Source organism: Aythya marila (genome assembly GCF_965140915.1).
Source record: "Aythya marila genome assembly, chromosome: 3".
In the NCBI taxonomy this organism is placed as follows: Eukaryota; Metazoa; Chordata; class Aves; order Anseriformes; family Anatidae; genus Aythya; species Aythya marila.
In genome coordinates, this window is record NC_139044.1 from 42,731,049 (window position 1) to 42,758,867 (window position 27,819).

Sequence of the window (27,819 nt, forward strand, 5' to 3'; positions counted from 1 at the left end):
CGGGTTTCCCATAAGCGGAGTGGAAAGCTCTTTATTTAACCTGCACCCGCCACCTGCCCTCAGCCCCGGCCTTGCCTCTGTCCATCAGGGCTTGGGGCTGTGCAGGCATGCCTGGGCTACTTCTGCCGCAGGCTGAGCCAAATAAAATCCTCCGCGAGCCACCGCGGGTGAGGAAAGCTCCAGGGTTGGAAAGCTCCAGGTAACCCCTTCCCCCCGGGGCTGGGAGGAGCACGGCGCAGCGCAGCAAGCACCCACCCTGCAGCAGCACGCAGCCACCCCAGGGCTGCTCTCTGCACAATTGAGCTTTTTGTGACCCAAAATTGGACCACGGGGTCCTGCCAGTGCTTTTAGAACCCCCAGCCCACCGCCTCCCACCCTGCTCCCAACCCCGAGGTGCCATGGCAGCGAGCGATGGAAGAAGCCAAGGAAATGACGACAGAACTGCGTTAGGGGTATGACAGAATGACTGATGATTTAATGCTTCTTGAAGTTTTTTGTTTCCTTCCACAGGGCATTGGTTTTAAAAACAAACAAAACGAGGTAAAATAAATTAATTTATGTACACTTTACATACACTGTGTCACGTGGAGCTTTGCAGCAACAGTAACCAGAAATTGTTACAAAATAGAAAGTTACATGGCTGGTGCAGGTCCTCAGCAGGCTGGAACCTACAAGATTGTCATCCTGAGAGTGGTTGGCAAAGTGATCATGTAAACATGTTTAGAAGCATTTACGGTGGACAATGGATGGGCCAGCTTCATCGTACTCCTGCTTTGTGATCCACATCTGCTGGAAGGTGGACAGGGAGGCCAGGATGGAGCCACCGATCCAGACAGAGTACTTGCGCTCAGGCGGGGCGATGATCTAGAAAAAGCCAAGAGAGAGAGATGAGATCAGTGCACGTAAATGCTGCAGGCGCTGCAGGAGGGCAAAAAGAAGGCTGTGCTCGGAGACCTGTGCCTGGATCCGTTACGCTGTAGCCTTACCTTGATCTTCATTGTGCTGGGGGCCAGGGCTGTGATCTCCTTTTGCATGCGGTCAGCAATACCTGGGTACATGGTGGTACCCCCAGACATGACGTTGTTGGCATACAGGTCCTTCCTGATGTCAATGTCGCACTTCATGATGCTGTTGTAGGTCGTCTCATGGATGCCCGCGGACTCCATGCCTGGGGGCAGGGTGAAGAGCAGGGACAAGCTCAGCGCCAAGCAGGAGCTCTGTGCCAGGGCTCAGCAGAGAGGGGGGAGCTGCTGGGGAGGGGAGAGGGAAGGGGGGCACGCACCGATGAAGGAAGGCTGGAAGAGGGTTTCTGGGCAACGGAAACGTTCATTGCCGATGGTGATGACCTGCCCATCAGGCAACTCGTAGCTCTTCTCCAGGGAGGAGGAGGAGGCGGCAGTGGCCATCTCGTTCTCAAAGTCCAGCGCCACATAGCACAGCTTCTCCTTGATGTCACGGACAATCTCACGTTCAGCTGTCAGGGGGAGCAAAGGCATCAGTGATTGCAAAGAACGGAGAAACAGAAGAGCAACAGAACACCTGCAGCTCCTCCACGGGTCTGCTGGGTCTCCAGACCCCTAACCACACGCAAACGCCCAACAGGGAGCACTCCCAGCGCTTGCAACGGGGCAAGAGGCTGCAGCATCCCCAGAGGTGCAAGGGCTGGAAACGAGGGAGGATATTTTTTGGAGGGAGCGGTGCTTACCCGTGGTGACGAAGGAATAGCCACGCTCAGTCAGGATCTTCATCAGGTAGTCAGTGAGGTCGCGGCCGGCCAGATCCAAGCGCATGATGGCATGGGGCAGGGCGTACCCTTCATAGATGGGGACGTTGTGTGTCACACCATCGCCAGAGTCCAGCACGATACCTGGGAACACAAAGAGCAGACACCTGAGACACGGCCCGGGAACAGCCCCAAGCCGGGGGGCAGCGACAGGGGACACGTCCTGGGTGTCCCCGGGGACGAGGGGCCATCGGGGTGCTGGCACTCACCAGTGGTACGGCCGGAGGCATACAAGGAGAGCACAGCCTGGATGGCCACGTACATGGCGGGCACGTTGAAGGTCTCAAACATGATCTGGGTCATCTTCTCGCGGTTGGCCTTGGGGTTGAGGGGGGCCTCGGTGAGCAGGGTGGGGTGCTCCTCGGGGGCCACGCGCAGCTCGTTGTAGAAGGTGTGGTGCCAGATCTTCTCCATGTCGTCCCAGTTGGTGATGATGCCGTGCTCGATGGGGTACTTCAGGGTCAGGATACCCCTCTTGCTCTGGGCTTCGTCTCCTACGTAGGAGTCCTTCTGACCCATACCCACCATCACGCCCTGCGGGGGAAGGAAGAAAGGGGCTGAGTGACCTCAAAACGCGTCCACACACGGGGTCCGCGGCCAGCTGAGGGTCCCCTCACGATACCTGGTGGCGCGGGCGGCCCACGATGGAGGGGAACACGGCCCTGGGGGCGTCATCCCCGGCGAATCCAGCCTTCACCAGGCCGGAGCCGTTGTCGCACACGAGCGCGGTGGTCTCGTCCTCGTCGCACATGGCGGGGGCGGGCTGCGGGGGCGGGCAGGGCACGGCTCAGCCTCACGGCTCAGCCTGCGCCGTGCGGGGCCGGCGGCCGCCCCGAGCCCTCCCCGACTTACCGGTGCTGGCTGCGGGCGGTGCTGCGCGTGGGGCGGCGGCGGAGGAGCCTCCCGCTGGCCGTGCCGGGGCCGGGGCTGCGCTGTGCCGGGTGGGCGCCCGGCCGCCCCGCCGCCCTTTTATCGCGGCGCTGAGGAATGCGGCCCCGGCCGTCGCCATATTTGGGCCGCGGGGCCCGGCGCGGCCCCGGCCCGGCGCTGCCCAAAGAAGGCGCTGCTGGACGCGGCCCAGGTGAGCCCGGCCCGGCCGTAAAAGGAGCGGCCGCAGGGGGCTCCCCCCCGGCCGGCACCGGGCGCGGAGCAGCCCCCGGGGACGGCACCGGGCAGGGCAGGGCAGGGCAGGGCGGTGGCGAGGAGGTGGGAGCCGGGGGTGAGGGTGCTGCGCCAGGAGGAGCGCCTCAGCGCCACGTTAAATTAATGTTTGGTCAGAGATTGCCTGTGAGGCTTCACAGAGCGGCTCTGCTCTTCGCTGGTGACCAGGCTTCGAGGGGTCGCAGCCCGGCCGGTGAGGCCACGCAGATCACAGAATTATCACAGAATTGTCTAGGTTGGAAGAGACCTCAAGATCATCGAGCCCAACCTCTGACCTAACACTAACAGTCCCCACTAAACCATATCACTTAGCTCTCAAAACTGTGCTCTAAAGGCACAACTTGCCAAGGCAAATCCTTCTAAACCCTTCTAAATTCTAAAATCCCTTTACACTCTAACACAGGGGAGGCAGGAGAGGAGGAAGAAAGAGTAAACCAGAAGGGTTCCCGCTGCAAGGAGCCACCTGAAAGCAAGGCAGTGCTGGAGTTACTGCCTCCCCTGCCATGCAGCACAGGAAGGGTCAGTGCAGAAGCGAGCAGCTCTTCGTCTCCGTGCCCGCATCCTCTGGCTTGGCAGCGTTCTTTACCTCTGGCAGCTCCCTGTCTCCTTCTGCTATACATTTTCATTCCCTGTCATGTTACTGTGTTAAATTATACGGGGGATAAAAGATGCTGTTCCCTCACGCTATTTTTCAACTCGCGTTATTATTCTTCAGTTCTGTCATCTACAGCTGGCAGTACACAAACCAGAAGCCCGAAAGCACTTAAGGGAATCACAGCCATCACATTTATTTGCAGAGCTGTGAGACTCCCGGCTTCCAAAATACAGTCAGGCGTGTTGATTAGGCTGTGACTCTGAAATCAAGTTGTGTTTGTAACAGAAATCCCGCCTAAAACATTAACGCTGCTGAAAGATAAACATTCTCAATGGTCCTTCAGGGAAAGCAGACACAAGCCTAAACTTACTCTTTCCCTGTGGTTTCTCTTAATTTTCTCTTTACCCAAATACAGTTCAAAGCAAAACAGTGACAGTGTTGGACTCACTAAATCAATCTGATTTAGGCTGTCAGTCAGAAAACATTTTAGTTTCCGAAAGAGAGCACAAAGAAAACCACTGTACACAACGACCAACTAATAAAACCTACCACAAATGGAAATTGATAAACTTTCCTGCTACTCTTATGACAACAGAGGATAGAAGCATGAGCATTTTGTACCGTGTGTATTGCCCATCAACGAAGAAGTAACTATTTAAGAAACAAGACACACCACCTTATTCTAAAGGAGCTGTCCACACTCCTTTAGCTGTTTCAGTCAAAACCTGCTGTTTTATGTTCCAGCTTTCCTAATTGTTTCCAAGTGCGGCAAAACCAGAGCTCCTGCGTGACCTTTGATATGCAGTGGTAAATGAAGGCATCCTCCCCATACAGTAACCCGAGACAAGAGTTCTGTGTAAGAGCGATTTATTACATAATGAAACGGGGCTATTCCTCCTCGCCATTTCCAAATCCCCGACTTTTCAAGCTCCTTAACACACCAGTGAACCAATTTAACATTCCTAGCACGAGAGAACACTTAACTTCAGTTTAGGCATGGAAATTATTTTAATGAGGTTTTATTTAAGTAAACCCATTGCCCGTAGCCTTCTGTTTTGGCAATAGACAGATGAAAGGCATTGTACAAATGCCAAATACCTCCTAACCCTGCAGTAGAATAAAACGTTAATTGTGAAGACTACAGGGCTGATCGCTTCCTGAGAACTTGCAGAGTGCTTTTACACCAACCGGAATAAACACATCTCACGAAGGAAGCCAAGAGCTTTGAAGCAGACTGATAGCTACGGGTGGACAGAAATGCGTCCTTCTCGAGGAAGCTTTCCTGGGCTTACCCTGTCAGTCCTAACAGAATCCAGGCAGCCGACAGTCTAGGAAGGCATGAGATATCCCTGAAGGATTTTACTGCGGACAGTCAATTAAAGAGATTCCTCCTCAAGCAAAACGTGTCTAGTAAAAGTTCAGGTAGAACATATTTCAGCAGGGGACGTCAATCATCTGTTACAGTATTCCCTTTCCCTTAAAGCGTTATGTTTGTCAATAACATGAAACCACCTTTAAAGTGATATTTAAACAAAGAGGTGGGATTTTTCTAATGCCTTAAATGACCCACTTCTTTGAAACCACAGCTAGGAGCTGGACCCACACTTCATAATCAACCACGTAAGACAGCAGAAGAGCAGAGTTCGTTTCTTAGAACAATCTTAGAAGATGACTGCTAATGCATTTCTTTCCCATATTAGTTAGAACCTCTCTAGATAAAGCTATTCTTCCAAACATGTTCAGACTCTCAGCCCAGCTTACTGTATTAGTACAGGGAGGAGGGGAAGCAACGGAAGGGGAGCTGCGCTTTTAAAACTAGAAACTGGATTCTCTTCAACCGATTTAACTTCTGACCTTCTCAGCTGTTGGATCAAGTTGTTGCAGCAGGCATCTCGCCAGACAAGTAAAACATAAGGGCATGCAACTTGCTCTGCATTCATTCTCTTCATGTTAAGCTACTTGCAAAGGAAAGGTGCAACGTGACAGATTAAAGTTAACACTGATTTAACTTAAAAATTAAAATCTGCTACCACCCAGAATAACTAAAATGGATTTATTGATTTTGTCTTCCCACATTAGAGATAACGGGGACAATGTGGTGGTAAAAAAAAAAAAAAAAAAGAAAAAGAAAAAAAGAAAAAAAGGAGACTCTCAGTAGCATCAACTAGTAAGAAACAAGTCGCCAAGTAAGGACGATCATGCCGGACTCTCACTTCCATTAACTGCTCTCTAGGTTTCTTGCCAGTCAAGCCGTTACAGTGAATGACTGCCCGGTGAGCTATTAAATCTCATTTTTAACATGTGTTCTAGAAATACTGATACAGTTTATGTGAAAGTTGCAAGGTTTTTATCCATCTATTTTTTCAAAACACTGTAAAAATTATTATAAAACATAAAACCAGGAATACTAAAAGAATGGCATTCCTACTGGAGCAGGGGATTGCCAATGAGAACTGTGCCTTATGGCCGTCACTGACAAGCTGAGTGACAAACGACAAGCCAGCTTTCCTTACAGTAATCTTTAATGCAAAATTTAAATTACCTAGTTTCTACAGCAGAAGGTATATCCACACATTGCACAATGCACATAGAGTGTTGGGAATGGAGCTATTTTATATAATTGTTTCTTCAGCAAGCTATACAATCATCCAGCGTTAATGTTTTCAGTATGTTCTCTGAACTGAAATCGCAGCCCCTGTGAAGTGAGAGCAAGAGTTAACACCTCCTTCAGTGGGTTCCACATTTCACCCCGCGTGTCTGTGTATCTGACTGTCAGGTAGGACTCATACTAATGAAGATATAAAATGAAATAGCAAGTTTACAAGATGTATGGAAAATGAAAACTTTATTTTTCTTTTGCCTTAAAATGCACCCCGACTCTCCTGAGTGGTGTGTCGATGTTTATAAAACTAAGACCAAGTATATTACTCTCCATAGCCTTTATTACAAAGTTTTAGCAAAACAACAATGTAAAAAAACGTATACGTGAATTCGACAGTACTTTAGAAAAAAATATTTTTAAAAGTGTCAGTCATCATGCTTGCCCCTGAACGTAGAATTCATAGTTTGCCTTTAACACAAACGCGAAGTAAGGATTATTTTTCAAGTGGTCAAGTTCATTTGCTTGCAGGAAGTCCTTCACCTCTGGTAAATATTCGCTTAGCTGAACTCCTGCAAAACAAAACCTTAAATTACCGAACTGATAAAAGTACTTTGCATTAGCGTTTAAGATCATTTTAAGTAAACACTCACTTCCGCCTTTTTTGGGATTGAGAGGATCAAATTCTAGCATGCACGTTAAGAAATGCAATAACAATTAGGTATCTTGTAAAACTGAGTCCAAAAAATACTTCCTGCTCAAACAAAGATCCCCAGTGATTTTCTCCTTAAATTCATTATTAAAAATAAAATTCTTAAACATGAAATCTATATCATTATGTATCATTTCACAAAGGAAATAGAAAATCAGTCAAATAAATACTTCCAGTTATCAGTTGCAACATTTCAGCCTAAGCTGTGAGAATCTCACAAGAGGGGTAGAAATTGATAGGATTGAACTGTTCTGAAGAATGTAATTTTTGTATTTCTGGTGTGGTGCTGTCTTGAATCTGGAAAGAGGGCATTTGTAGTAGTATTAAAATCTGATTTATTTATTTTTAAAACTTTAAAGTTGCTTATTCCTTGTCCTCCCTGCCATTCCCTCCCCAAAGCTGTAACTTCTATGACCATAGCTTCTTATGGGCATTTTTAGTTTAGTGGCAGTCATGGTGGCATGCACCTTGATTTTGCTTTTTGGAAGAAAAACATAAAAAACATTTAAGCTAAAATAGTTCACACTCTTCTGAGTGACAGATGATTAAATATTAATCCTTTATCTTACAGAAGATACGCATTTGACTGCAGAAGACAAGCTTTACTACGCAATAAAAAAACATGCAAAATCTGACAGCTGCCCTACTAAGCCAATAATTTGAGGGCACTGAAATTGTAACCAAGAAATTAGCTCATCTCTTTCATGTCCTCAGCATTTCACAGAGAGAATTATAATAATACGGGAATTAGTTATCTAGTGGAATGCATATGGAGGTTTGTATTACTCTAAGAATTCACTTATGCTTCTTTTCTTATATATTAGTGTTCATTTTAAGTAGTTTTGTAGTTTTTGAAACACTACATTTCAAGAAGTTAATCTTTTCAAGTTCACACTGAAGTACACTACCTTCTTTCAATAGTTTTTGTAAGATTTTCACAAATATACTATCTTTAGATGCTTCAATTGGATCATCTCTACCTTCTGAGCTGGACCATCTGCAAGTCAAAGAATAATTTGTTAAGAGAATTGCATAGGTAAAAATCAAATGCAAATAAGAAAAAATATACAGAAAATCCAGTGAGTTATCAAAGGTGATTATGTTCACATAAGCGTTATGTGCTTGGCTATACCTCAGAGCAAGAGGTTTCTTTATCCTGAGTTACTTATTCCAAGAGTAGGACTGTAATAACCGCACTACAATAACATGGTCTAGTTAGAAGGACAATGGAAATGCTTACCGCCTTCTAAATCATAAACACAAACATTATTTCTTTGATAAAAACACAAGTATTACCCATCAAGACAAAAATTACTTATTCTCGGTAATTACTGATTGAGATGAAAGTAGAGATTTATCTTCTGGTAGAATAAACCGAGAGCAGGAATTTGCTCAATGGTTTCGAATTTTGGTTTCAAAATGTGAGGAAAAAAATATATAATACAAGTTGCAGTCCTGTAACAGCAGGCAAACAAGAATACGAGTTTCATTTGTGATTAAATGCAAAAAACTTATGAATGCAAGTCTCATCTGCGATAAGAAAGCTCCAAACATTTTTCTAAGAGAAATGTTATTTTAAGGAACACTTTCATTTTTACAGAGCTCTATATGTAGCAGCTTTAAGTCAACATCAGCCTAACTTACTTTGCTGTGGTTCTGCCCTTTCAGTTCTTAAAACTCCTTGCTCCCTATGTTAAACCACCATATGAGAACAGTCATGTCAGTTCCTAAACTAACATGAATTTTCCTTTGGCTAAGAAGACGTGGCTCAGATGTGGACCTGCCTCCCAGACTCTTACTGCTAAATCCTCCATACTTCACTGAAACCACAGTTTTACCCCGGATGTCACTTTCACTCCAAAATTTCTAGATCTTCATCATTAACCCTACTGAGAAGAGTCTGAGGGAAGGAGGCAGTGAAGGGGGAAAGGGTGATGATGGTTCCTTCTCCTAGGCACTGAGGAGGAGGGATAATGAGAGCCCTACCAGAATGGCAGGAACACGTTCAACCAAAAACAGGTAGAAAACAGATGCCACCCTTAAAGGTAGGTTCTGTAATACATCAAATACTTCATTTCAGACACTAATGAACAGAATGAACAGTACCTTTTGAAACAGTGACTGACCTCTTTGTAAGCCTTTGTGAGCCTTGCTGGACAGGAAACTCAACTGGGAGATCAAGCTTTCCAAACACTAACTAGTACAAAGCGATCTCAAATTGTACCTGTTTAGCTAGAGGAGCAGGCAACACGTTGTCAGCACTGTACATAATTTGAATGGTTTGAATATTGCATCCAAATCTGTTCTTGGTTCAGGGTAGACAGGACACAAACCAATTACTGGCTTGGTGCCACGCAGGGATTCTAGATACCTCTGTCTTGAAATTAACAGGAAAGAATTAACAGGAAAGGAAGAAAACAGAATTGTAGAAGTGATATCTGCATTAGTTGCTCTTAAAAAGCTTCATCTTGAGATGCTTCAAAGTTTCAACATTGATCGCTGCTTTTACTTTTGCACAGGGTTCAAGAATGAGAGCTGTATGGCTACATCTCTGCTTCTCGGGTGTTGAAATGCATAGGAGGTTGCCAGTGAGCTAAGCAAAGTATTACTTTTTTTTTTTTTTTTTTTTTTTTTTTTAAATGGAGGTTTCCACACACTTTCTAACCAGTTACTTTATACTGTATAAACCTCACACTATGAAATTAAATCTTTTCAATGAGCTGAAGAATAGTACACCAATGTGTAGTTCTGGAAAAACCATCACAAATACTCCTGGTAATTTTTATTCACATTGCACTCACCCATCTCTTCGGAGAGCCATGCAGAGAATTTTAAGTTTCAGATCATTTACATCCACTTCCTCTTCCTTGACATCACGTAAGGAAAAAAAGAGAGGTAATTTTAAGATTTGTTTAAAAAGCAATCACTGTGTCACACAGATTACACCAATCAATTAGATTCTTCAAGTACTGCACTTTTTTTTTTTTTTTTTTTAAAACACCTCCTGTTTTAACAGATGAGCTGCTGATACTGTTGAACCACTCAAGACAGTTCATTTCCATTTGAAGACATGGCTCAGGCTTTCTACATCCCCACACAATTGCTTTAGACCAACTACCAACTATTTGAAAAAAGGGTATAGTCCAAAGCACAATCAACTATCTGTATATGTAAAACAGTTTATTCTAGGCAAGTTTTATTTTAACATTTCTTAAATGGTGACTGAACTCAAGGCTCTTTTCTTGGTGTGGCCAAGCTAATTGACGTGCATTAGCACATGCAATTAGGATGTGTATTTTATGACTACATTAATAAATGTCTTCAAAAAATATACACTTGTCTTGGAAAGGTCAGTCCATTCTTTGCAGAGAAACTTTGAGATAATTGGTGTCAGAGACCCTTTTAAGATTTAATGACAGAAGAGGCCATGCATTTTTTTTTCACCTCCCAATGTCCTAAAGCATCACAGATATTTTAAATTCCCCTCATAAAGCTAAAATCTCTTGCCTTTAGGAGCCTGGAAGCAAGAGGATGGGCCTTGTCTTTAGACTTTTGCTGGAGAAAAGCTAGGTAAACTGGTGAACACATATGCATTCTTAAAGTGCTGTAAATTGCACTTGTATCCATTACGGATAACCAAACCGAACCCTACGTTTAGCTGAACTCATCTCTGCAAAAACTAAGCTAAGCCATCATTTGCTGAATGGTTCTACCTAAGTTACGAGACTTAAATATCAGAGCAAAAAAATAATTTTGAGATCTCATGTTCCTTTTTCCTTCTTCAAAGACATAAAAAAGCCAATATAGTTGTCTTGATGTTGGTGGTGAAATGGGGAGTCAAATTTTAAGAGGAAAATTAGTTTGACTTAAAATTAAAGACTGAACCAAAATGAGTTTAGTCAGATTTATTTTACTACCAAAAAAAACCACCCTATTTTTTAATAATTTAATGCAAAATTTGAACTCTACTTTGTAAAATTGAAGGGAAAAATCAGAAAATTATACTGAATTTTTTTTTTGAACTAAAAAGCAACTCAATGTAAATGACAAAGCAGTAATACTCCACGCTACAAAATACAGTATAGTAGTGAATGCAAGAAAAATGAACAGATTCATATATTGTCCTGGTAATAAATACTAGTTAATAAATAGTAAATAAATGTTATTCAAAAGAAAATTCGATTTAAAAATTTAATTAAAAGCAGCTAAAAAAATTGAAGTTAGAGATGTTTATAGTCATCAAACCAAAATTACTGAAGTTCCATTACTGAAATGGAACAATGGTTTTATAAAGCACTAATAAAATCAGTTATTTTTTTTCAACTTGGACTCCTCCTACCCAGACAAACATGAGCTGGGATAATCAGAAAAAAGCTCTCATTTTCAATTACCAAGGAATACAGTCCAACTGATCAATAAGAGAAATCTGAAATAGTTTGCTGAAATAATACAGCTGCTGCTTTTTAGTGAAGGTTGCTTTTAATTCTGGTTTGATGTTTCTCAGAAGTTGATTTATTCATACTTACTGGAAAGTTTCTCCTGGCAAGTTACCAGATCATACAGTGAGATGCAGCGAGCACTTCGAGCTTAGGATAACAAATCTGTGGTTCAGTGCTATTTACGTGTTAAAAAGTTGGTGTCCTTTATTCCACGTTATCTCATAAACAACCAGAGAAGCTGCCACTAGGGATGATGCATGAACTGAACAACTGAAAACAGATAATTTTTGTCCTGTTTGCAGGAAGCCTGTAGGGAAGCAAGGCTCTAAAAAAGAAACTAGACTATAAATGGGAACTGAAGAAGAGGAGTGTCATTTTTCTTCAATGATCTAAACCACACTTGGCATTAAATCTCCAGTGACTTAAAAACAAACCAAAAAACACATTAGGGACTATTTTTAACTACCGTACACTAAGCCAATATGTTCTTAACTAACTACAGATGCAACATCCTCGCTTAAATGATCAAAAAAAGGTCTCTGGATTAGAAACTCTTCAAAACCTTTTCCTACCTCATCAATGTATTCCAGTAGATCAAGCGCTTTCTTGAAGTCATACTCGTTGGCCCTTCTGTTCTCATCACATATGTACATCTACGACATGAAAGATTAACGTAGAGAATTATTTTTAGCCTACACACTAATGTAACTGATATCACGAACAACTCACTGTGGGAAGACCACCATGTATTTTCCACTTACGTGACCTTCTCATGAAAATATGCCTTGATTCAATTGCAAGTATTTTTATGGTAAGGAATATACTTAAGGTTTTAGAGCAGCATTCCACGTACATGACAATGGTCTGTGGACAAATGACATTGGATATAAGGCTGCTAGGTTTCAAATTTAAGTGCCATTTAAGGCTGTAACATTCCTGGACTACTGGAGCTAGAGCTCAGCTCCACAAATAAAATGAGCTCTCAGAATCACTTTGGCAATTAAAGCTGGAAGCAGTACATAAGCACACATACTGCCTTTCACCTTTTACAAACAGGTATGTTTGCTGTTCACATTTCATTCACCTCCCTCCCCATAAACAACGTTTTAAATTAGTACTTGAAAGAAAAACTAATATTAATGCACTGTTTGTTTACACTTTCCAAGTTTCATTCTAGCATTGCAAGTAGCAAGTAAGAACATGGGTTTGACAGAGACAATTCGGAAGGAACGCTGGCACGGTGCCAGCACTTGTCAAAACATGACACTTCTTACTCTTCTGTAATCCCACAGAGAAGCTTCACTGAAAGACAGAGGTAACAACTTCAGAATCTATTGACTCTTCACATTGTTCTAAGAAAACAGGGAAGATTCTAACAGGTGCAATACCAGCTCCTAATTTTCCACAAGATTACAGAAAATTAATGAGTTGCTAAATTAACAGACAAGGCGTGGTTGGTTTTACACCATATTGTTGCTAGTCAACAAATATTTTTGTATGCATCACTGGATGATAAAATAAGGCTACTGGCTCCCAGCTCCCACCAGAAAGGAGGGTGGAGGAGCAGTCAGCTCTATTGATGGCAGAATTGGAACAAGTTGCTTTTTTGTTGCTGTTGTTCATTGTTTTTAAAGACAGAAAGACTGTGGGTGCTCTTTGCAACAGGTGACCAAAAGCCCCTTCTTGCTTCCAGCCCTTTCTTTTTGTAGACTGTAGAACAGGCTGCCCAGGGAAGTGGTGGAGTCACCATCCCTGGAAGTCTTCAAAAGACGTTTAGATGTAGAGCTTAGGGATATGGTTTAGTGGGGACTGTTAGCGTTAGGTCAGAGGTTGGACTCGATGATCTTGAGGTCTCTTCCAACCTAGAAAATTCTGTGATTCTGTGTGATTCTGTGATCTTCATTAAGTTGGAATTCTTTGTTCCCTCTGCTTTTCTTGTTTTGCCCCACTGAGGATGTGACAGAAGGTAAAAATTATCTCATTTCCAAAAACTGGTTTAGACCAGAAAGACAGCTTCTGGCACTGATTTGATCTGCAGCTTCTCCTAGCAGCACTCAAAACCACACGTGCAACAAGGAAATTTTGCACTAAAAAATATTTTGAAATTTGCTGTAGGTAAACAAAGAAAAATATAAACAATTTCATATGTCAGATCTTTAGGCTGTTAGCAAGTCAAGTAAGACATAAAAACAGCCATGATCTCATTTATTTTATAACACCAGAGTAGAAAATATACTGGAACTTCATGTAATGGAGAAAACAGGAGATACTTACATCAATGAGCTGAGATGCAGACAGCACTGGCATATCATTGAGATTCAACTGTTTCTCTAGCAGTAACTGCTCAGGGAGTGTCTCCTGATGTAACAAAAAGCGTTCCTGTTCCGATATTTCTTGTAGTCATTTAAGGAAATAAATGCTTCATGTTATTAAAATGTGATAATAAATCCTACGGCACAGCAACAACTGCCAAGTCACAATATTTTTCAGGTCTACAAATATTTCTTATGAATTTGGACACTTACATGTTGCTTATGCACAGAAATACTTCTACTGCACTACTGTCATCCCAGCAAACTAGTTGTTACTTTCCAGTCAGGTTCCCAATGCAAAGCTGACTGATAGCTTTTTTTTCCCCCCCTCAAAACCAAAAAACAGATACGTAGGATTGGAGGGGTGCTATGGCACTAGGCAGGAAAGCAAGCCGGCTATGATTTATAAGAGTCACATTCTGGCTGAATATCTGTGCAATGGAGTTGCTGCATCCCATGAATTATTCCTTTCTGAATTGATTTATTTTTCAGTACAGCCTGAAACCTATTAGGCTGAAACAGAATCAACACAGCAACTTCACCCACAGTACATGAATTCCACTCCCAGGTCCACTGCACGGTAAAAATGGAAAAATAATTCTGAAGGAGTATTTTAGCTGTTCAAGTGGATGAGCAGAATGTGGCAAAAATAATTACTCCTTCTTTATAAATGCAAAGCCTATACATGAAGAGCATACATTTAAAAAGCTATGCCCTCTGTCATACAGAAGTGCGTACCAGAATAAAATCCACACCACATTTTGGTAGTCAGTCTTGAAATAAAGCTTTGCTTTCCCCATTTTTCTAAGGTTTTCCTATTTAAGGATGAGATTAGTCACATCAGCATTGGCATATATTTTGAATGTTGCATTCATACAGAGATTAGATGCAACGTTTTATAATTTAAAAGCCAAGCAATAAATTATTATTACAATCTAAAAATAAATTTGTGACACCTACTTAGCTATCAATTATTCTAGGCCTTTTTCTACAAGACCTCATTCAAGAATTGTACCTAACAGCCGTAGATAAACACGCAGTTTCATAGAAGCAAGCCTGAGATACAATCTTCAGTAATATTTTAAAGCTTCCCCCTGCTGGCCAGTATTAGTTTAACTATTAGTGTAGAATATTTACTCTTCCACAAACTCACAGCAGGAAAGGGGTATTTTCAAGCGTGACAGTGAGGTCAGAGCAGTGGAACTGCTGTATTTGGTAATGAAGCAGAGCAGGAATTCCCAATTTTTCCATTAATATCTTTTCAGTTAGATCATAATGAAACACTGCCGCTAGCCATGCTAGAAAGTACTGAGGAAGCACTTCTTGATCACAAATTTACGTATTTGCAGGTAACACTATTACAATATAACATATATACACCATTTCCTTAGAGCCTAAGGGTCTCAGGACCTGAGCGGAATTCAAAATTGATAACTCCTCAATAATTAGGCTTTAAGAAGTTGATTTATTTTTACCTTGCATATGAAATATAAAATGCAGCTTCATAAAAAAATGTTGTGAATGGTTTAGAAGCTTCAGCTGCTTCAGAACTGTCTAATGACTTTTCCAAACAAACAAAACAACAAACAAACCAACAACTTTGCAGCCTGCTATTTATGGTAATAGCATATTATCAGGAAAAGTGAAAAGGTGAAAGTTTCCCAATGTCACAGTCCTAACTCACAGGGGAAGGTGAATATGGAGGTTATTGCCTTATGCTGTTTTCCTCACCATTCCCACAATGAGTAAAGCCATCAGCCCAATGTAACCTTACCACATTAAGCCAGAGCCCTCACGCTCAGAAAATGAACTATTCACAAAAATGTGACTTTAATTCAGTAACTTCATTAATCTATTCTTCACATTACTCTGTTTTTATTTCTTACCTTCTATCTTTTCTTGCAGTATTTCTTCTGAGAAGTCAGATGCCAGTGCAGCCAATTTGCTCAAGCCAAGAAGCGTTTTCTTCTTTGCAAAATACCTGGTCTCCATGTTTGCTAAAGTCTGCAATGTTCTGTGAGCCTGAAATTAATAAACATGCGAGAGATCAGCTGTAGAAGTTAACATCAGAAGGCTAAGAGGCAAGAAGGACCTAACTTGAACTGCAGTCTCAGCTATTTATGATTTATAGTACTATAACGTGTTATTTATTAGAAGTCATGCAACTTGCAAATTAAAATGCTGCATTACACTATTTAGGAAGACATGTAGGTCTCTCTTTCGGTAACACCTCTCAAAACTATCTTGTGATTAAAGATAAGCTGCAACTTCACATATTATTCCTCTGGGATTTTATTAAAGACTTCACCATAAAATCCAGGCAAATATGCCTTGACAGAACAACTTTGCATACAGATTATTTATTTGTTAATTCAGGAATTTGGCATACATATAACTATTTTTCAACCCCTGTAGTAACCCAACAGATGTGCAAGAATTTACTTGTACTTCTGACAAAGGAACAAAAAAATTCTGAGCACCTACTCCGAAATGAGCAATCCAGACTGAATTACTTCTAGAATCCTGGCCTCCTCCTTCGTAGTGCTTTGCTATAAAAAAAACTCAGTCTACACCAATTGAGTAAGTAATAGATTCCCAAACACTTCAGTTACTTGTAATATATATAGATTCCTTCCTGATCAAACTCTTATATTTTGTGTTTTCCTATTTATTTATTTTAAATGGGTATATGATTCTCAACCTATAATTTATAATAGGATGTTACTATCCTTTGCATATTTAATGAACGTGCATATGAATTGGAAGAAGAATTGGCCATTTTCTTTAGATTGTTTATCTAAACAATCTAAATCTATGTTAAAGTGAAAAGTATTCATACATCTAGCAGAAGGAAGACTGACCAACAGGAAGTAGGAGAAGAATGGTGCAGCCTACAAGGCTACAAAAGAACCAAGCTGAAAACCAAAACAGCATTAATCTATCCACATACTCCTCTAAAAATAAACTGCTTTCAAATTATGAATATACATGAATGTTTTTTTTCTTACTAATTTTTACTGCATGGTTGAAAAGCAGCCCTAATTTCCATCACATGATGCAGTGGCTTATATGATGCACCAGATGGTGCCTGGAGGGGGGCTTTTGGTACTCCATTAATAATCTGTGACATTTCTCTCCTCGCTCACCTAGTTAAGCATCATTCCTTTGTTCAAGAATTAGGTAACCTGCATACTCGAACATATACCTGACACAGTGGTTGAAAGTTTTACCATATGATGTTTCAGTTTGGTTGCATTAAGAAAGCCTACCTTTTGCAAATCCTGACTATTGATTTCATGTAACCAGCTCAGATGCTCATGCGCTTGCAAGAAACTGGCCAGCTGTCCATGCTGAGCAATAGGCTGGGATAACAGCTTCCCTCGCTTCCCTTTTTCTAAGTACCAGCGAAACAGGAAATCTGAAAAATTCTGAATAGGAAAACAAACAGATTATAAAATTTACCTTTAAATATTTTGTTTGTCTTTAAAGGCAAAATACATTCTGTGAAGCAACTGGTTACAACATGGGATAACTTGCTTAAAAAAAAAAAAAAGACTGAAAAAAATACTGTTGATGAAAAAGGAGTTAAGTACTGTTAGAAACACAAGCTTTAAAGAATTCATCTGCTACGGATGCTGATACATGCATCCAAGTTTGTCCTTAAATGGAAATAAAGGAAATGCCAAGCAAATTCTTTGGTAACCCTCAAGATTGAAAACAGGTATCACCTCACTCACAAATTCAAACTAACGTCTTCACCTGTTCCTTTCCACCACTCATTCCTTTCCACCGCTCAGAACTCTGTGTTAACTACTTCGTTTCATACTTGAAAGCTTATTTTTCTATCACTGTTTTGAAACATTCCCTCCTATCTCCAGCTGAACCTGCAACCTTACTTCTCCTAGTCATTGTTAGAAAAAAATAAATCTTGTTCTGTAACCAAAAACATCCCTCAAAACTATTTTATCCTCAAGAACTTCAGTGTGAGATAACTGATCAGGATTTATGTTTATGATTTAATTTAGACTTCTCAGAGTAATCTTGGAATAATGCTAAGCTTTAATTGCATTAACAATTAAAAAAAATAGTCTGAAGACTTTATCTATTGATCTATTCTGCTCTACATTTGTCATGTTAACTTCTTTTCAGAAAGTTTTTTTTAAGTAATAAAAAAACAAACAAAACATAAAAAATCCACAGCACCACCAGTATTTGAGACAACTGAGAACAAATGGAGAATTCTTCAGCAGTGTGTGTATTTGATTCTTGCGACTAAAAATGTTTGCTTTCATTTCTGTCCACTACTGATACTTTAAATGGTTCTTATTAAACACCCTTTTTGTACTCTCTTCATTAGGAAACCTAATAATGAGCATTCTTCATTCCATAACTGTTATGGAAAGCTAAACAAAAATTGAGGTCACTAATTCTTAAATTTGGAAACCTTTTTCCCCAACCTCCCTGACCTCAAGTAGTCTCTTTACCTTTTTCCTTCCATTTTCCAATTTTTCAGTACATGTAAAAATGTTTACACTGAATTTTGACAGATATTGGAAAAATTGCCCAACAAGCAACTGACATGACAACAAAAAAGAACACAGCGACACTTCTGCTTCCTACTCTTCTCAACTCTATTTATACATTTAACAATCTCCTCTCCTCTTTTGGAAGTTATCCCTAAATTTGTATTACATTAGTTTAACAAAACAAAATTTTTGACTACAATACTTCAGCAAACAAGTTACAAAATGCTGAAAGACGTCAAGAGTGACACAGTGCAAGTGATGCACGAAGGTCCCCAAAACCCTTTTGTCTATACAGCTAACATCCATATTTCTGTTGACTTTTTTTTTTTTTAAAGCTCAGGTCCAAATACTCCATTAAGTTCTGCAAGATGAATCTCAGTCCCAATTTTCCACGTTTCATTCTGTACGTATATGTAAACACACACACTAAACAAATATTACTATTATTATTTTTTCTTTTCAAAACTTCAGGCATAAACTTATTATCAAACGCTGTCTAAAGGAAACAGGGAAAAAAAAAAAAGAGGTACCTGATCTGCAAACTGACTCATGTAACGTTGTAATCTGGCCTGGTTGTCTGTCTGCTCACACATTTGCACCAGGATATCAAAGTCACAGTACTTCTCTGCTAAAGCAGCCGCCATCTGATACTGTCCCAGGGAAACTATGTAACCAAGAAGAAAAAGAACTTATATCACACATGCTCATCTTCAGCTGTTACAGGATGTCTGAGTAAAATGAAAACAAATTTCAGGTGTTCACATCAAGGAAATATTTCATACATCCCCTACACACATGCAAGTTTACACACCTACCACCTCTGTCCCACAGTACAAGAGGGGAGAAGTTTAAAATACAAAATCTTTTTTAGGGGCAGACGTCAACAAGTGACTTAGTATCTTGATTAATAACCATTTAGTTACACAAAGCAAAAAAGGAGCTGGCAAAAACTTTTGATAACACATAGAACTAAACACTATGGAACCTGTATTCAAAATATATTGCTTGAACTTACTTTTTGGTTCTATTAAATACATTTTAATCTTATGTTCAATCAAAAGTTCATATTTCCTCTCAAACAAAACTAAGTATTCTGTTAACTTATGTATTTACAAACTAACATAGCCCATGAATGTCAGTAAAACTGAGACAGTTAAGAGATTTTTCTTGAAGTTTAGTCTAATAATCACTGACTGTTAACATATTTAGTCTTATTTATAGAGTATTATTCATTATTAGTTAAAAAAAAATAAAGTCTAAGTTTACTGAAGTACATTTTCAAGTTATTTCCACTCAACAAGAGGGGCTTTGCTGTCAGTTACTCATTAAAGACTTGACCACATCTGACATGTTAAACAAGCCTAGCTACATAATCAGGTTTCTAAAATTAACACTTTTTTCTGATAAACACTAAAAAAGGTTTCAGATGTTTATAATTTTTGTTTCCAACTATCAACAATATAAACATTCAAAAGTCTATTACATTTTCAGTCATCTAGCACAGGACATAAATCCTGCCAGAAAAATGTAACAAGTCAGCAGAATTAAAAAATTAAAGCAGGGATGCTTTATTAGAGGTATGGGCATGGATGCAATCTTGTATGGAATTCTGCCATCTGTTTTGCAAATATCCCATTAAATCAGAAAAACTAGTCATTAATACTCTGAAGGCAAATGTGAAACAAATTGAATTCATACACAAATACCATTTACTCTATTAGGTTTGCATCGTTTCCTCATGAAATGGAACATTTAATCCTTGCATTAAAGGAAAACAAACGTTACTTACGGAAAGGAGACAAGAGTTCTGATCTTTTCTGCACATATTCCATTTCCAAATTGCTGTATCTCTCTTGATCAGCAGGTCGGTCCACAGATTTCAGCTGAGAAACATAGCCATCTAGAAAGCAATCCAGCAGTGCCACCAACTGTTCAGCCACAATGCTCCGTAAGTTACTGTCCACCTGAGGATACACCATCTTCAGAATGATCCCATGCTGGCGTGTTATTGCTGCACGTAAGCTGCTAGACGCTTGGAAAAAAAACACAGTAAATATTAAAACAACTATCTCACCACCAAAGGAATCCATCCTGAAGTATAAAAAAGTTGCTAGGTACAATTAAAAAGAAAAATAAAAGCTAATAAGTATCTTAAGGTCAAAATCAGAACAATACTAGAATAATCCTGCAGGTCACATACTCCCATCTTCCTTCTAATGTTAAACGTATCCATTTAATCACTCAGTTTCATTGATCAAACCTCCAGCTTCTCCCATCCTTACTGACAAAATTTAAGAATAAGTTAATATTCAGACTGGAATTCACATTTTCCAGAACACATCTCTACTAAACAAAAAATATTTTTCATATTTACTAAATAAGTAGTAGAGATTTCTCACCTGTCCATGGAATATATTCAGGTTCTCTCTCTGGAAGCTCTCCTGTTTTATATAAAGAGGCTCTAGATTGACGATACTGGCAGGCAGCTTGCAGCATATCCTGTTTAAAGGTAAGGAAATAAATGTTTTAGTTCATCTGCATATACATGGCTATAAAATATGCTGTCTTTTATAATCCTGAAGCATTATTTTAATAGCCCCTTCTTTCTCAGTTATACAGAAAGGTACACGCTGTCTGAGTAAGAAACTTCTGTTCTGAAGCACAAGCTCTTCACTCTTTGCTACGTACACATGCTTTCACAGCTTCTCAAACTCTTCTTCAGTGGTTCAGGAGGAAAAGGCCCCTAATTCCACAGAGGACCATCTCTTTTTTCCTAATATATTCAGGCACGCAAAATTTGTATTCACTTTTCTCATGTCAGTAGCTCAAATGAATTCCTTAACATTTGACCCTCCCTTCCCAAAACCATTTTAGTTAATGCACTTCAGTACCTTAATGATGTTGTTCACATTGACAACTATCTGGGCCCACTCAACTGATTCAATATGTGTATCTTTCAAGATTTGCTCCTCCTCTTCCAGTAAGCATTCAAAAATGGAATCTATCTGGGACACCTTAAAACAGAAAGAAAAATTGAAAAATAAAAAATCAAAGTATACGTCAAAGTACTCCAACTTCTACTACATGTTATACTACACAGTAATTCAGAAATAAAAGGGTTCGTTCTGCTCAGTCTATTGTTCTTACCTCTCGAAAGAAAACATCTGCAGGAGTAAGACTTGGAGGAATGTCGCACTCCCTTTTGTTTAAGGCAATCAGAATAGCAGCATTCACTAAATCAGGCAGCCTGGAGTGATGATTCTTGAGAATAATGGCAGCTGCTAGTTTTTCTGCGTGCTCACAGAGCAACAATCGAGTTGCCATTGGCATCCCTCGGACTGGAAAACTGCCCAGTCGTTCAAATACGCCAACCTTTTAAAAAACAAAACAGAACAAAAAAAAACATGACATACACTTTCAACAATGAACTAGCAAGAATTATTTTTCTCTTAAGAATTCTTGTGTGTGCTGATACAAGAACAGTAAAAGTCTTACCTGATGAAGAAACTCAATGAAGAAGGAATGAGCTTTTGTCTTATCCTCTAACTGATGAAGAAGAATGAGGGATGTGTTGCTGAACCCAGCTGCTTCTAGAAAGGAAAACAAATAAATCATAGAATATTTTATATCTTCATTTGTTTGACCACTATCTTTGCCTCTGAGATAAACATATTTCTGTAAATTTCTATATTGCTACCACACTGGTATTTTTCTTTAAATATATGAACAAACATTTACTTATTGCTTACCATGCTCTTTAATGTGGCTGTTGAGCTCTGCCATATTTCAAGTAAAGCCTTTAGAAGTCAAATATCTTTAGATCAGCACGACTATTCTGAAGTGCTCATTAATTCATTACGCTGCTAAAACAGCAGCTTACTTAAGTTTTAGTATAATTAAGATTTTTATCATCATGGTGGGCTCGCTATTGCTAAATTTATTATGCCCTAGACCACAGCTACTACAAAAGAAAGCGTGCAGCAAGAGGTACTCAGGCCTAATGCCTAATTGCCCGAACAATTCCACTGCACCACATAAGTAGCTACCCAACACCACGCTACTTTTCTTCCTCCTCAAATGAGATTGCTTCTGAGAAGTGTTTTACAGAAATATTCTTCTGTCCAAAAATTACGTCTTCTAAGGAGTCAGCAAGGGCGATGGAAGCTTTTCCATGAGCATCCCCACAGGTAGCTCACCTCAGTGGAACTTTCCAGAGGTGAAATTATTTTCTTATTTTAAAAATTTCTTATATTCCACATATGCTTTAAGCCAAAGACTACTAAGATAGAAAACTCAGAAGAACTATCACTATGAGCAAAATTAGCAAAACTGTTTTCAAGAAGCAGTGAACTTTCCCTTCTTCCTCTAGCCAGGAATAAATGCAGATAAATTGCCAAGTTAAAGATGAAATTAAGATTCAGAAAATACTAAAGACTTGATGCCTGACAATTTCTAACTAGCTGCCAGGAAGCAGCAACAGCAGGAAGCATCATCCATCTGCATACGCAGATTTCAAATGTTAGTATTTCCACTTCCAATCTAAGTCTCTGCTCAGAAACCAGGAACTGCTGCCTAGAGGTCTTGGGGACAGCTTCAAGTACATGCTGTTCTAAGGAACAGGGAAGCATGAACAAAGATGTTTCTTTCTGAAAAGGTGTCTGCTTAAATCTTTTTATGTACAGCAGAAGTTTCCAAAATAAATTTCTCTTGTGGCAAACATTAATACCAACACAAGACATGAGCTCACTCTACCCAGGATCTAAACCTTTCTGAAGTTGTGCAGCCATGCTGACAAACGTGTTAATCATGAGCAAATAAAACCCTTCTCTTAACATACCTATCTGCAGGAATTAATTTAGATCTATCCAGATAATCCTGGAAACACTAAAGTGGCACCACTTGCACCCTGCAGAAGGTACCATCCTCAGAAATGCACATTTCCTTTGTTGTTTCTGCTGTTCTATGAAGTCAAACTAACCACAGTAGACTGAAAGTTTAGCTGGCAGTCTTGTAAGATGCCTTTCTGGAAATATACCTAGTGATGGAGAAGGATATGAAACAGCGATGCCTTCTTGGCAAATTTAAAATCTGATTTTATCTAGAGTACTAAGAACAGTTTTTCACAAACCAACCGTTATGCTTACCTTCAGGTACAGATTCAGCCCACCGTGGATCAGAGGCAGGGTAATCATCCATTAAGTCCACACTGATCTGAGTCACTGCCCTATCCAGTTCAGCATCAGAATCCAAATCTGCACTGCTTGGAAAGAGTTCCACTACCATGCTTTGTGCATTGACTATATCTTTCCTGAAATAAAAGAAATACAATGTATGTGAAATAAAAACAACCGATAGGATTATAGGAACAAGAGCTACTCAATCTGTAGCATTTTCTGATACTCTTTCAGGACTGCAGCCTTCTTCAGCAGCTGTTGTGCACCAAATGAATACACATAGACTTTCTTTCTTAGTCCTGTGCAAGTTTACATCTTGTCCTGGCATTCTTTATTCTGTGCACTTAATCTCCTTCACAATCTCCTATCTAACATGTAGCTCTATGCAAAAAGAAAAACAAAAACCACCTTACTTAATGTTATTTTAAATTGTTTTTTTTTAAATTGTTTTGTTTCAAATCTTAAGACTCTTTAAGGAGATTAGTCTGAATAGTATTGTTTGTCTGCTAGTGATAAATATATATTTAAAAGAATCCCTTTTAAATGTAACTAATCCAACTCTGCAGCTCTGCGTATCTTTTCATCTCTCTACCTCCACTTCTTACATCAGTCATCTAACCAAACAGAAAACTTTTTAGAGGCATTCCATGCATCCCAGCAATAAGGTTGCTTTAATCAGGATAATTTGAAAAGCAGTGCCTTTCCTTGCATTGCCACTCCCCAAAAACATACATTTTTTCCACTTTTATATCTATGCTTTCCTAAGAAAGAAGTGCACGTGCCATTAAAATAACTTTCAATTAAATAGCACAATACTATCTTTACCCAGACAATCTCTTACTCAAGCACCAATGTGCCTTCAAGAACAGCAAACAAAGGCTCAAAGATCAAGTGCAATTTCTACCTGCAGTACTGGAGAAAAGCAGCTTTCAGTAATTTAGTCTTATCTTCTTGGGCTACAATTTCAAGCCTATTGGTTACATCAAACGCAGGACTCTGAAAATGCAAAATACAAACTTCAGCTGGAAGACAAATATCAAACTTCATTATGAAATTAAAACTCTTTTTCTTCCCAACTGTATAGAGTCAAAACACAAATGCCACCTGGAAGCAGTTGTGTTTATTAAGCCAAAGATTAGCCAAAGAGATACGTTACAATTAAAGTAGCAGTTTGACCTCAAGCATGCATATATTTATATAATATTCTAGTATATTAGACATTCAAAACCAACATTTTTGATGGAATTTAAAAAGGTATTCATGAGTTCTATCTCCCAGAAAAAAAAGAGTGCATACAAATCTAACTACAGATTAATTAAGTAAGAAAAGTATAGATCCATCTGAGGTATCGCCACAAAGGTCTTCTACTAAAATACTAGTTCACAATAATTAATCTAAAAAGGGGATTTAATTGGAATAAAAATTGAAACTATTAGCCCACAGAATATATTCTGAAATATTATATTATATATTATATATTATTATAAATATATTATATTTATAATATTTATTATTTATATTATATATAAATATATTATAAATATTTTTATATATATTATATATATATGTATATATAATATTTCAGAATAAATATTTCTATATATAGAAAATATTCTCTATTTTCTATTTTAACAAATTTTCTGTTCTTCCCATTTACTCCAGGGACATGTTGGCAACAAATTCTATGCACATTTTAAAGAAAACATGTTTGATGTAATTGAGAGCTTACCAAACACACATTACAGAAAATATCAATAAAAATACTTTCACGTGTTTTAGTAAGATTGTATTAAAGCGAAAACGGGTACCAGAGCAGAAACAATACTCAGCCACTGTAAGGGACTTCTTAGACTCAAAGCTTTCCATAGTGCAGTAAGAAAATGGTGTTTATTATAAAGGAATAGACAAAAGACTGAAGAGACCACCTTGATAGAAAAGTGACAACAAAATCTCAGTCTCTGCAGTTCCATCTGAGTTATCTATAAGGCCTAGTGACATCTAGTAATGTACCTACATGAAAAATTATATTATTTCATTGAAATTGCTACTTCAGAACAAGGGGTGGGAGGAAGAACCACCTTACACAAAATGATACGTATTGTAAAAATGCTTGGGTCTTGAAAACTGCCTTCATTGAAAGTGTTCAAATCTATTAAAAAAAAAACAAAAAACAAAAAAACTTCCAAAACCTTAAACAAGCTAGGATTTCCACAGTGAAAATACAAAACTGACAGAAAAAAAAAAAAAATTCTATCCTCAGTTTTCAATTAGTACCTCACTTCTTGGTCCAGCAACAGAAGAGGACAGAGAATCTTCAAGGTCTTCAGGAAGCACAGAAACGTTTTCTCTGGACAAGATAGTGACGAGTCCACTTTTTTTGGCAAAGAAAATGGGGAGGCTTGTACAGGAACCTGCTCCTAAAATGTTATCTCCTAAAATGGTGAAAAAACAAAAAAGCACGTAAATGCAACTGTAAGGACAAGGTGCAACACAGTTCCATAGACAGTGATCAAATTTTGTGAAGAACCAACAGCAATTCTGACAACTGCACCTGGCTTAACAGAAATCATGGATACTGTTTGCTACCCATGATGTAAATCTCCAGGTACTGCAAGGTTAAAAAAATATAAAGTACAATTACGATTCATGTGTTTCAAACTCTGCCTAGGGAGCAATTTCTTACCAGAGAACACCTCTGAAAGGTTAAGGACAATATACTTAGAGGCACCTAACACAAGGACCTAGGATGAACATTAAGCTGAGACTCAAAACGAAGTTATTTTCAAGAAAACAAAATAATCCACAGTGAACACTGGAAGAAATAAAAAAGTGTCAAATTCTAAGCATCCACTCAGGCTTTCATATATCAAGAGCACAGGTTGACTTCATTTTCATCCAAAATGCTCTAGAGTAAGCAATATCAATACCAGAGGTCACTTCAGCATTTTTCTGTACACCTACAAAAAACATCAGTTTGAAAAAATACAGAGAAAAAGAAACATAAAAATGATTCTACAATCTAAGAAATAAAACGATGTAAATACATTCAATTTTTAATTGAACGAAACCTGACTTTTTTCCCCCCATATGTTACCTTGTATGCCAAATACAATTTTCTCCTGTGGTAAAGAAATTCTTCCAGTTCCGGTGGAACAAGCAAACACTTCATCGTCCTTATAAAGGTAAGCAGCATGGCTAAAGAAATCTGGGACTACCAGACAGCACATCACTTCGTCTTCTGACTGAAAGCATTACATATCAACAATCACACATATATTCAGAACCTTAAAAAACATATAACATTTTAAAGGCTGATCTAGAGTTTAATTTCTTAGTAAGACAGGAATAAAATGACAAAGAAAACTCTACACCCAAAAAAACACTTTTCATTTGCCCTAAAATTTAAGATCACTCTTGTTACTTTTTTTAAACTTCCACATACGTTAAGTTCTTGCTGATTTCAATGAAGAGGTGAAGTAAACAAATAAATTACTCTACCACTTTCACACTCACTCCCCTTCCATTTTCAAATTCAATTATGAAACGTCCCAGTAGAAGGGGTTGGGAGAGTGTGAGAAGTTTACCAAAGGAAAGTTAATGCCAAAGCCTGTGCTTCCAGAAGAGAAATCACAACTGAGGTTCTGTAAGGACAACCAATTTGCCCTTCCTTCCCACCAAACCAGCTGCTGTCCAGCAAGGACCAAGGTACAGGACTCCTGACTCCTTGTCCTGCTGCAAGAGTCTCTGCAAAGTCTGTTCTAAATGGATTGCAAGAGTATACTATGAAACTACTCTGTAGAAGCTTTCACAGACAGTACAAACATTAAAACAGGTCAGTAATAATCTGATACTTAGACTTCTGTTTGTGAGACACTTTTCTTAATATTATACTTTAAATATCATAAACTTCACATAAAGTTACTATTAAACAGTAATATATATTTTCCTCAGAACATTACAAATTCCAAGAGCAACCTTAAGACAGAATTTGAGTTTCCTTTAGAGAAAATCTGACAGCTGATGTATGTACAGGAACATTCTGAAACACTGTGCTTTCTTTGCTCAGAAGTAGTTTTAGAGCCTTCCTTTGCACACCTGAAAAGATGGATTATACTGTGTGACTTCCACAACAATATCATCAGACATCTGGTAGCCTTTATCTTCTACCGTTATCAGAGTGTAGTAGACAAGACATGGATGGTCTCCAGGATGCCATGCTGCAGCAAGTATCACCAGCCCGTCACTGTTCAAGAAGAGAGATCACCCCTTTGTGAGATGATTATTACGTATTTCACTTGCTTGAGCTCTACCATTCAGAAAAAAGATACTTAAGTATGATAACAAATAAATGCTTGCCAATGTTACACTTTTTTTAAGCAAAGACTATCCTATTTTTTCTTTCATGATGTTTTATTAACATTTGCAGTATGCATATTATAGCACAAAACTGAACCAACCCAGCTGTTGCGATTTATTGTAATTAAACAAAATATAAGAGACACAGAAAGAATTCTCTGC

The 27,819-nt window shown here is 39.1% G+C and overlaps 2 protein-coding genes across 2 annotated transcripts in view; both read right to left on the reverse strand.

Moving 5' to 3' along the window:
* Positions 1 to 442: 442 nt before the first annotated feature.
* ACTA1 (actin alpha 1, skeletal muscle) lies at positions 443 to 2,784 on the reverse strand. The gene is made up of 7 exons (XM_082757755.1): positions 2,636 to 2,784; positions 2,406 to 2,546; positions 1,993 to 2,317; positions 1,706 to 1,867; positions 1,283 to 1,474; positions 987 to 1,168; positions 443 to 864 (listed from the first exon to the last, which is right to left on the reverse strand). Exons 2-7 carry the CDS (start codon positions 2,532 to 2,534, stop codon positions 721 to 723), a joined length of 1,134 nt encoding a protein of 377 aa, XP_082613881.1. The 5' UTR covers positions 2,535 to 2,546; positions 2,636 to 2,784; the 3' UTR covers positions 443 to 720.
* A 3,577-nt stretch (positions 2,785 to 6,361) lies between these two features.
* Positions 6,362 to 27,819, reverse strand: part of NUP133 (nucleoporin 133) — a 29,215-nt gene continuing 7,757 nt past the window's right edge. Inside the window, exons 9-26 of the mRNA XM_082755916.1 lie at positions 27,397 to 27,544; positions 26,396 to 26,543; positions 25,576 to 25,733; positions 24,206 to 24,297; positions 23,272 to 23,435; positions 21,623 to 21,717; positions 21,275 to 21,499; positions 21,019 to 21,141; positions 20,527 to 20,626; positions 19,917 to 20,159; positions 18,658 to 18,791; positions 16,871 to 17,029; positions 15,488 to 15,623; positions 13,564 to 13,682; positions 11,862 to 11,942; positions 9,652 to 9,716; positions 7,759 to 7,847; positions 6,362 to 6,710 (exon numbers count right to left, since the gene is read on the reverse strand). Coding sequence (XP_082612042.1) covers positions 6,574 to 6,710; positions 7,759 to 7,847; positions 9,652 to 9,716; positions 11,862 to 11,942; positions 13,564 to 13,682; positions 15,488 to 15,623; positions 16,871 to 17,029; positions 18,658 to 18,791; positions 19,917 to 20,159; positions 20,527 to 20,626; positions 21,019 to 21,141; positions 21,275 to 21,499; positions 21,623 to 21,717; positions 23,272 to 23,435; positions 24,206 to 24,297; positions 25,576 to 25,733; positions 26,396 to 26,543; positions 27,397 to 27,544 — 2,416 coding nt within the window. The 3' untranslated portion in view covers positions 6,362 to 6,573. The remainder of the gene's footprint in view (positions 6,711 to 7,758; positions 7,848 to 9,651; positions 9,717 to 11,861; positions 11,943 to 13,563; positions 13,683 to 15,487; positions 15,624 to 16,870; positions 17,030 to 18,657; positions 18,792 to 19,916; positions 20,160 to 20,526; positions 20,627 to 21,018; positions 21,142 to 21,274; positions 21,500 to 21,622; positions 21,718 to 23,271; positions 23,436 to 24,205; positions 24,298 to 25,575; positions 25,734 to 26,395; positions 26,544 to 27,396; positions 27,545 to 27,819) is intronic.